General features: G+C 35.6%; 1 protein-coding gene across 1 annotated transcript; it reads right to left on the reverse strand.

Moving 5' to 3' along the window:
• Positions 1 to 4,225: 4,225 nt before the first annotated feature.
• Positions 4,226 to 8,426, reverse strand: LOC112526572 (50S ribosomal protein L5, chloroplastic). Its single transcript, XM_025136915.1, has 3 exons — positions 8,157 to 8,426; positions 5,913 to 6,113; positions 4,226 to 4,684 (listed from the first exon to the last, which is right to left on the reverse strand). Exons 1-3 carry the CDS (start codon positions 8,403 to 8,405, stop codon positions 4,343 to 4,345), a joined length of 792 nt encoding a protein of 263 aa, XP_024992683.1. The 5' UTR covers positions 8,406 to 8,426; the 3' UTR covers positions 4,226 to 4,342.
• Positions 8,427 to 11,023: the final 2,597 nt, after the last annotated feature.

The raw sequence follows: 11,023 nt of genomic DNA on the forward strand, positions 1-11,023 counted from the left end.
TGATGAAAAAATTTCATGAGGTTTGAAAAAAGCTTCAACTTTGAAGAGTGGTTAATTTAAGATAATAAGGGGTTGTTTGACAGTTGTTGAATGATTTGGTGCAGAATGATTAAGAGTTTGTCATGATATAGTGAAAAATGAAATATAATTGTTTGGTAATTGTTTACAACGAAATTAGGGCGCTGAATGGTTAAGGGAGACCCATGATACAAAATCAATCAGGGGGGTTTGAACCATTAAGAGACATAATTTTTTTTGTCAAACAAGATTCACTTCTTAACGATTCAGAGGTTGCCTCTTAATGATACTATTAAAAGATAAACAAACAACTTCTTAAGTTGGTTATCAAGGTCAATAATTTTCGAAGAATGATAACTAACTTTAGCTATATTACCTAAAATGAAGGTTTTTATAGATTTCAAGCATTTATTTCTGATTTTCAAACTTTGGTGAACAAATTGAAAATTTGATAATCTATTTAAAACTAATTGCCATTTTCTACCCTTGATCCAAATTTAAATTCATTTCTAGTTTTTAAGGCAATATTATAAATATCTAAACAAGTTAATTCTAGAGAAAATAAATAAACAAAAATCTTTACCAAAATATTGTAAATTGTTTAAAAATGAGGGGGTAAGTAGTACTTTTTATAAACTTAGACTGAATTTTTCTCTTTTGGTCCCCCAACTTTTGACCATATGATACATCTTGCATCAAAGATTTTAATTTTATTCAATTCATTTTAATCTTTTCTTTTCCATTTTTATTGTAAACAATTTATGGTTTTCGGCGAAAAATAGGGTTTTCTGGTAAACCTTGAAGTGGTAATCCGTCGTTTATCAGACTCAGGGGTTGTTTGTTTACCTCTTAATAATTCCATTAAGAGACAGCTTCTGAACCGCTAAGAGGTGAATCATGTTTGGCAAAAAAAAAATCTACCTCTTAATGGTTCTAAAATCCTCCGAATGATTTTGTATCTTGGACCTTTCTTAACCATTCAGCGCCCTAATTTCATTCCGAACAACTACCAAACAATTATATTTCATTTTTCACTACATCATAAGAGTCACTTAATCATTCTGACCACTTAATCATTCTGCACTAAATCATTCAGCAACTGTCAAACTTTTAACTATTTAAACAAACCTCTAGCATTTTCTTCGCTTTGGATGGTAGAGTTGATTGATCAGTTTGTTGACGCTATTGATCATGTTTTCTAGAAATAGAGATAGTTACGAGTAAGCAGATCGTATTTATGGATTCGTAAAATTTACTGAAATTATATGAGAATTCATCTCATGCAACCTCTACTGGGGGGCAATTATCACTGCTTATGGATCTGAACCGGTGTGAACTAAGTAAGGCCTTTTGAACTGAATCTTAAGTAATCTATCAGTGGTGCAAAGCTAATTGCCCCTTTTCAGTAGGGGGCGAAAGTTCATTTGTTCATGTATCATATATACCACGTGTGATAACAGAACAGCATTTCCGCTCAGAAATAACTGAAAAAACAATTAAATGTACTTGGTTATTCGGCTTTACTTTTTTTAAACACTGGTGGACTTATTAGGAAGAGAGAATAAGAAGCTGGTTCACGAAATCGTTGAAGATGCCTCGAACCATTTTAAAACCCGTCAAATTGATTCCTGAACATGAATCGAGCACAAAATATTTAACCCGTCCATACCTCTAATTATTTCTATTTTTCGATTAATTTTTAAGCGATCAGTATGTTTGTCAAGCATCATTTATTATTGTTTCTATTTTCGCCAAAATAATATCTGGTTGATATCATAACTGAGAAAAGCCATTGACATAGCTAATCCGTGTGATGAAATCTGCAACCGAACCAAATATTACAGTTAGGTTTTTTGTGTTACACTGTTGTTAATAACTAAAACTCAAATTTAAGCTTCAATGTGCTACTTTAGCCTTTTCGGGTCTCAATTTTCTAACGATGATACCCAGTGGTAACATAAACATGAATCGAAGTGGTACCATCTCGAGACATCTATAGAGGTTAGGGTGGTCCCATGGCACTGCTCAATCGTCCCGTCTTAGTGGGGGGGAAATTAGGACTTTTAAAGGTGCCATTGTTGGGGCTCGATGTGTTCCCCGAACAGGCATGTTGCCGAAAAACGAAAACGAGCAGCCTACGAGAGCATATTAAAGCTTAAATTTGAGTTTGATAGTTAACAATGACTTGGGATCATATGAGACCAACTTGTTTTCATGAGACCTGTGAGACCATTTTTTTGCACTTGAAACTTCACAGCAAAACATTGTGAAGGTAACCTTCACAGTGTTTTTGCTGTGAAGGTGCAACTTTTTTTTTTACCTTCACAGTGTTTTACTGTGAAGTTTTAAGTGTAAAAAAATGGTCTCATGAAAACACGTTGAACACAAAAAAACTAACAATAAATTGTTGAAATTGAATCTTATTTCTTAATATTTTCTACTATATTTAAATTTTGTTTTATTTTATATTACAATAATCGTTTTGTATCACCGCTAAATTTTTTCCGATATATCTTTAAACACCATTAAAGATCGTAAAAAAATTTACACTATGACGAACAAGTTCATCAATGGAGCCACCGATACGTTCTTAGTGGATGTAGGGATTCAAAGATGATGCGTGATTGGATAATCTCGTTGGATCGTGTAGAACACACTTTCCAAATACAATAATTTGGTCCCTTATAGGCTCGGGTATCACAAATCGAGTATTTGGATAATCTAAGAGAAACTCTCTCGATCTCAAATGCTAGGAGATCAAGTTCTTAGTACACCCAGATTCTCGTTTACATATGTGTTTTGAAACTACAATGTTAACAAGTTTTTTTAGTAGAGTTGGTTTGTAAGGCTTTTATTCCACCCCAGACCTAATTTCGAATAGTGTTAGTGTCATTTTCTTAGTCAAATTGTGCCACCGATTGAAAAAAAAAATTCCATATATTTGTTTCTTATAGTCAAACGGTGTCTCCGTTTGAAATTTTTTTCCTATAACTTTTTTTATAATCAAATGGTGTCATCGTTAAAAAAAAAAAACAGATCCAATCCAATCATAATCACAACTAACCAATAGAGAACCATTATTTAAGTGGGTTATTATTTTAGATGGCTAATCTTATGCATGCGTATAGACCCACCCCAAATGATTGGTGTAGGATTCCTACATCCACTCGCCGCACGCCCGTTACCACCACCCTAAAATGATGTGGAAACAACCCAACGATTTGGTCCTAAGAATAATATTAGGTTTTAGTAGTTATTTGACAGTTGCTGAATGGTTTAATACATAATGATTAAGTTGTCAGAATGATTAAAAGACTCTGATGATATAGTGCAAAATTAAATATAATTGTTTGATAATTGTTTACAATGAAATTAGGGCGTTGAATGGTTAAGAGAGACCCATGATACAAAATCATTGAAAGGGTTTTAGAACCATTAAGAGACAAGACTTTGTTTTGTCAAACAAGATTTACCTTTTAACAATTCAGATGTTGCTTCTTATTAAAACTATTAAGAGGTAAACAAACAACCTCTTAATCCTTAATGATTTTATTACTTTTAAGGATAAAGTAAATTAAATCACAAATTGCATAAAAAAGTAACGTACTTTAATTTATTATGGTTAATGACTTAACGTACTTTTCAAACTTTCATTTTGGTATCTAAGATGTAAAATTTTAAACATTTAAGTACTCAAATAACAGGTTGAAACATTAACCGGTTACCATGGTGATGTAGCGAGTGATGGGATGAAATTGGGTTGAATAACAAATAATATTGAGTTGGATACCACATCAGCATGGTAACTTGTTAATGCTTCAACTGGTTACACGGGTACTTAAATGTTTAAGACTTTACATCTTAGATATCAAAATGGAAGTTTTGAAAATAGGTTACACAAAATAGGAATCAAATTAAAGTACGTTACTTTTTCATGCAATTTGTCCTAAATTAAATATAAAACATATTTACGATATCTTTTTCAGGAATTTGGAAATAAAAAAATAGAAATGAAAATGAAAAAGAAAGTTTTTATTTATGATAATTGAGAAAAGGCGAAGATCATGTAAGAAAGAGAGTTAAGGTGTGAAACGTAAAAAGAGATCTGGACCTTTAATCGTTAACACCCAAAATTGACGGGGAGAAGGTACATGTTTGTAGCAGCATGGTACAACTACACGTAACGTAAAAAAAAAGGATCCCGATGGGCACGAATATTAATCAAAACATGCATTTAATCATTGTACAACACAACTATTCATATGAATCACAACAAAATCGAGTTTTACAAGCGGTAGAACGTAAAAGTTACCTCACGAGCGGTTCACCGTCGTGCCTTTTGCTTGGTCTTGGTGTTGAAATGGTGTGATTTCAACTTCTTCCGCCTGACCACCGCCGAGGGTCCCGAACCCTCACGGAACGGCATTCCCATTAACGCTAAAAGTTTATACGCTTCTTTGTCGGTTGGAGCCGTTGTCGATATACAAACGTCCATTCCTCTCGGTTTGCCGAGGGCATCGTAACTGAGCTCGGGGAACACACTTTGTTCCTTAAGTCCGACGCTGTAGTTACCATTCCCGTCGAAGCTGTTAGGGCTCACGCCTTGAAAATCCCGGGTTCTAGGAAGACCCAAGTTGATAAGTCGGTCAAGAAATGCATACATCACCTGTCACAACGAGCCTAAAACATCAAAAAGAGGTATACCGCTACAACAAAATCGGATTTATCAGACGCTAAATATGTCTAAATGTCCCAATACACTGCTTTATAGAACATAAGTTTATCTTAGGTGCATCTTTCAGGCCCCTAAGATTTTTTTCAACTGTGCCGGGACGATGGGGCGGGAGCACGTGCACCCGCCCCTCTCTATGTAAGTCCGCCCCTGATTATTGATGTAAGCAAACTGTTGACCTCATAACTTTTGTGCTTCTTTTTTCCGTTTTCAATAGTGATGATTGTGTGAATGTAAGTATCTACCCTAACAATTCCTGAATCTTGAAAAGTAATATGTGAGGTCCAAGTAACTAAGGGGGTTGTTGGGTTGGTTGTTCATTAAGTCCTTTATGGATAAAGTTGTCTATGTGGATTAATTTGTCTCCGTAGATTGGGAAGACTTTTGTTTATGCGTGTTCTTCATAGATGGAAGGAGCGTGTTTTTTAATTGGGAGGGACAGGTTTGGTAAAATTTGGCTTTATGCATAAAGCTCCTCCCTAGAAGCTTATTGAATAAGTCACTATCTATATCATTAAGCCACTAACAAACAATCATGTATAGCTAACCAAATAAGTTGTGAGTTTCATTAAGCTCATTAAGCTGCTAACAAACAAGCCCTAACTTGAACATGGTTATGGTTTTCAAAGTGATCCTAAAATGTTGTAATTTGACCAAAAGGTCGTTGGCCAAGCGGTACTCGGGTTACTCGTAGAGCCCAACCTCCACAGAGGCCAAGGGCTCAACCTTGACCAAAGGTGAGGAGTAACCTTGACCAAAGGTGAGGAGTGTGTGTAAGTATTTGCCGTATATAAATATTATATATCTGAAAAGAAAATTTACAATTTCATGGGACAGAGGAGTAGTTATTATTGTAATACACTAAAAGTCGCATTTTCTACCATAGAACTTTAAATTTAAATCTTTAACAAATAGTCACGGTCGACAAAGTGTTAATATTTTAGTTTAACCAAACCAAATCAAACAAGCCCAATATATCCCGTCCTAAGTACCTGACCTCCACCCCCAAAGACCCCGGCTTGTACATCATGTGCAAAAATAATTGTGAAAAAAGAACATAAGAAGAACATTCGAAAAAGAAGAACTTGAAAACAAGAAAGGTAGCAAAAGAATTAATAACTCTAAAGCCTTTCAAAACCGAAGGAACAAAGAAGAAACTTACGTTTCCCCTTAGGGTGACGGCGATTCCAAGTGTTTGATTTTCTCTGATCTTAAAAGTAGCGATGGGATTTTTTGCTTTCGTTTTTACAGGTCTTTGTCCTGTGATGAGAGCCATGTCATTTATCGCTGCATCGAGACCTTTGTTGTTCTGCGCCGCATCTCCGATACCACAGTTAACCACAATCTTGTCAACCTTAGGCACCTACCATATTTCACATGGAAAATCAAAACAAGTTGCTGAATGATAATTTGAGTTTCTTAAATCAAATGCATTAGATGAGCCTTTCAGTATTGATGATATATATAGATAACATAAATGAACGTCATCTTTAGTTCTTTACAAAATGTGATGAGTGATGAATTCAAGCAAATAGATCAACCAACAGACTACAAATAGACAAAAAAAAAAAAAAAACAGTAGTGACAAACAATAGATGCGTAGCTTAACAATATCTTTCATACCTGATGTGAGAACATGTGGAACCTCATTAGATTACTCTCCGAAAGAGCCTTGAGAAGAGAAGGGAGGTTCCAACATATATTTAGAAGAATGGTCTAAGGCTAGTGGATGTGGGACTTTTAACATACCCCTTCAACGGAGGCCAGACAGGCACATATTGTCCCAAAGTGTCAAGAGGAAGCTAGACGAGTACAGAATGCCCCAGAGTGTCGAGTCCCTGGCTTGGTAGACCTTGGTTCTGATACCATGTGGGGAATATGTGGAACCCCATAGATTACTCCCCAAAAGAGTCATTGAAGAGAGAAGGGATGTTCCAACATATATAGAGGAGAAATGGTCCAAGTCTAGCCGATGCAGGACTCTTAACACATGAATTAGAATAAAGGCTCATGAAAGGCCAACAACTTAACAAATAAATTCACATGTGTGTATCTGCATTGAAGACCTTGTTTGTTTGAAAGCAAAGCCACACAAACCATATGACGGACAATAAATAAAAAGATTGCCGATATAGCAATTAGCAATTCAAACCATTATACTTGAAATTTAATTCTCGACAAGTAGCATACTTGCGAAAACACAGAAAGAAAACTCTAGCTGGCAGAAGATAATGAACTAAAAAATCCATCTTAAGCTATTTTACGTCCGTTGAGAGTATTTTATTTGCTATCTTCTACCAAAGTCCAACTGGAGTGTCCGTCTCTATATTCAAGTATGTTGGTTGCCTAAAGACAGAAGTACCAAGTACAATGATTTCAAATACTAATCATTCATTAATGACATGTGTAACTGAGATGAGGTGAATCTTTTTTGGTAATCGTGGGTATTTGGACCAATTTGCGCACCTCGACTAATCCCATGGGGCCCCGAAGATAGTAGCCAGAAAAATCCCCAATGGACTGGGCAGACTCGAACCAGCAAGTAGCAACCTACTTGCTAGATGAGTTGGCCCTCTAGGTTTAGATAGAGAATGCGTCCATCCTGCATATGCTTGATTATTTTACTATAAAAAGATCATCCATCCACAAACCAAGAAAACACATATTAACCTTGAGGGTCAGCCCAACCAGCAAATAAAGGCCAAACCTTGGGACTCCTCCCCATAAGTTTGAGTCTCCTCATGATCATTAGGGATTTTCCTGCCTGACGTGCACACAAACTGGTCTGGACACCCACCATTACCAAAAAACACCAATTTATCTCATCTATGCCAATCCAGAATACTACATTTCTATAAGAAGTCAAGATACTCGCCTCTTGCGAAAATAAAGAGGTACTTCGTAACATTCAGGATCAAGTAGACTGGTTTGAAATTCAAAACTGATATGAATTTTTCACATAGCTTATCTCCAGCATCTTTCTACAGGAAGTATTGTTACATATACTGATTTTATAAGTTTTTCCTCAATAGTAAAGGAACCAATGTTAAGTTGAAGAATTGTTTATTTGACCTCAAAAAGTCAAAATGTTACTAATTTGCCATGAACATGGTAATTAACTTCACAAAACTTATCCAAACGCCATGAGTAAACAGAATCATCACTTCTTGATGACACATTAATCACTTTTAATTAATAAATAATCTGAAATTTCTTCTAAATAATCATGACATGATTCCTCTGAAGCTCATTTAGTTATGTAAAGCCAATTCCATGCTAGTCCTCATCAATGTCACCATTTTCAAAAAAATTACAAGCAATTTCTAAATTCTCCCTAATTTCTACAAGCAATTTCACCAGTAAAATCGAAAGATAAACACGAAGACTAGAAATTCAAATCATATACCTGATGAATGTTAGTGTAACTAAATTCTTCCTTGAGCAAAGGAACAATCTTCTCGAAGTACGATGTTTTGAGACGATTAACCTTATCCGCTTCCGATTTATCCACCAACACTATCCCCGCCGCCGCTTCCGCCTTCACCGACAAACCACCGTAACGGTTCCCGAACGGCGGAGACAAACGAACGGAGTTCACCGGAGAAGCTGGAAAATGAGAGATGAACGAAGAGGCTGACGATTGTAGAAGCGCCATTGGAAGTGCGTGTTTGCTATGTGTGTGGATTAGATAGAGAGATTTTGATGAAATAAAATGCGAGGAAAGAAACAGTTTTGGTCCCTAATTTATTGCAAAATGAGTTATTGGTCCCTATAGTATCATTTTGATCATTTCAGTCCCTGAACTTTTTAGAAATCTCTAAAAATAATTACATTCGATTCCAACATATTCTCTCTTTTAAAGATTTCAACATAAATTATATTACTATAATATTCTTTAATTTTATCATCTCAATACATTTTTTAAAAAAACTTTACGACAAATTGCATGAAAAATAGCGTACTTTAACTTGATTCATATTTTGTGTAACGTACTTTCAAAACTTCCATTTTTGGTACCTAAGATGTAAAATTTTACACATTTAAGTATTCGGATAACCGGTTGAACACTAATTTTAGATTTAAAAAGATTAATTTTAGATTAAAAAAATCATGTCACTAATCACGTCAGCAAATAATACCGAGTTGGATACCACATCAGCATGATAACCGGTTACCTCAGTATTGTTTAAAACTTTACATCTTAGGTACCAAAATGAAAATTCTGAAAGTACGTTACTCAAAATATGAATCAAGTTAAAGTATGTTATTTTTTCATGCAATTTGCCCAATATTTTGTATAAGATAATAATAATTCAGTCATGGGATTAAACTTGGAGGTTTTTCTTGTTTTCTCTATTTTAGAGAACATTATAGAGAATCTGTTGGAGCAATATAGAGAACAAAACCCTTATTTTATCTATTTTAAAGAATCTGTTGGAGATACTCTGTACTTTCTTCGTATCAATGTTTTACAGAATTTGGTACATAGATGATAGTCTTTTGTTATGACTTTGATTTCTTCGGTTTTCTTTTTTATGTTACATTTCTATCTCCTTTTTGCTTTGTTACAAACACTGGTTTTAAACCAAATTTAATGGTATTATTTTATACCAGGGGTTTGCATTTTACGTTCAGTATATTAATTTGATTAAATGGTAAAAGTGTATATTGGTGTTTCCTGTTGTTTTTATGGTTTCATTGAGTTGATTAAATGTTGTCTGGTATTTCCTGGTGTTGAAGCTAATACTGATGCGTCAATGGAAAACAACGTTGGAAGTCGTCTCCTTAAGGGTTTTATACTAGCACGATCGATCAACATCGCCCCCAGTGAATCAAGGTTGTTCATGAATTGAAACTTGAAGATAATAAGTAAGTAGCTCAGTACTTAACACCGTTTTACTTAGAGCATCGAACTCAGTCAGTTTAATATTATAGGAGTAATCCTGTTCCTTGTACTGTTTAAAATTTCATTCTCGGGGTTGCAAGAAAGTTAAATAAGTATTATGTACTGCTTAGTTATACATGATCTTTTAGATTTCAATTTTATAAGCAATTACTGGATTCGTATAATTTTGTAAATTTTCTTGAACTCCATAAACTAACTAAGAACCAACTGATAAAGACAAGTACATACATATAAGCCTTTTTTTTATTAACCTGGATATTCAACCCGCTATGTAAGCCGACTAATCCCAAGATGACCACCTGCTTTGTGGGTAGCTCAGAGTCACCGCATTTATACATCTGTGGCCACAAGGGGATTTTTATTCCTTATTAGATTTGAACCTGAGACCTCCAGACCCTTTTGACCTTTGGAACTCAAGCTCAAACCAATCAGGCACCACCCTTATAGTTAAGATAGCCATTGAGTCGTATTAATATGACAAAATTATCCAGTTAGCACACTGACAAAAAATATTATCAGGGGCGGACGCACTACAAGGTCGTTGGGGTCCTGGGCCCCCAACAAAAATTAAATAGGAAAGCCCAAAAAAAAAATTTACTTGTATTTTGAGATTAGGTGTAATTGGGCCCCCAACAAGATGAGGTAAGAGGCCCCTCTTCAGTGCAGGAAAGTAGGAAACGAGAGTGAACTGGGATTATGTGAAGACATACCGCATACACGCTAACACTTACACGACTACACGAGTGACGAGCCTGCAGCCTGCTGCCGCCTGCGGCCTGCCTGCGACGATGCGACCTCACTTCTTCTCTTCTTCTTCATCGCTGCGACCTCACCTGCTGTGCCATGTCACCGGTGACCGGACACCGTGTGCGACTGTGCTGCTGCCGTCTGCAGGATGTAGGTAAAATTATATTAAAAAATGCTCCAAAGAATAATCAAATGGTGTCTCCAAGTATTCAAAAAGATATTGCTGCTTGTTTTGCAAATCAAATACTCAAATCCATTCGTAAAGAAGTTGGTGATGATGTGTTCTCATTGCTAGTTGATGAGTCTAATGACGTTTCTAAGAAGGAACAAATGGCGGTGGTTTTACGATATGTTGATGCACGTGGTATTGTTAAAGAGAGATTTTTTGGTATTGTTCATGTGACGGGGACATCTTCTTCAATTCTTAAATCTGTCATTGATAGTTTATTTGCTGAACATGGATTGAGTTTGAAACAGGTAAGAGGGCAAGGTTATGACAGAGCAAGCAATATGAGGGGTGAGTTCAATGGATTAAAGGCCTTGATCTTGAATGAAAATAGCTCGGCATATTATATCCATTGTTTTGCTCACCAACTTCAATTAGTTGTTGTGGCGGTTGC

This window comes from Cynara cardunculus, assembly GCF_001531365.2.
Source record: "Cynara cardunculus var. scolymus isolate 2C chromosome LG 14, CcrdV1, whole genome shotgun sequence".
In the NCBI taxonomy this organism is placed as follows: Eukaryota; Viridiplantae; Streptophyta; class Magnoliopsida; order Asterales; family Asteraceae; genus Cynara; species Cynara cardunculus.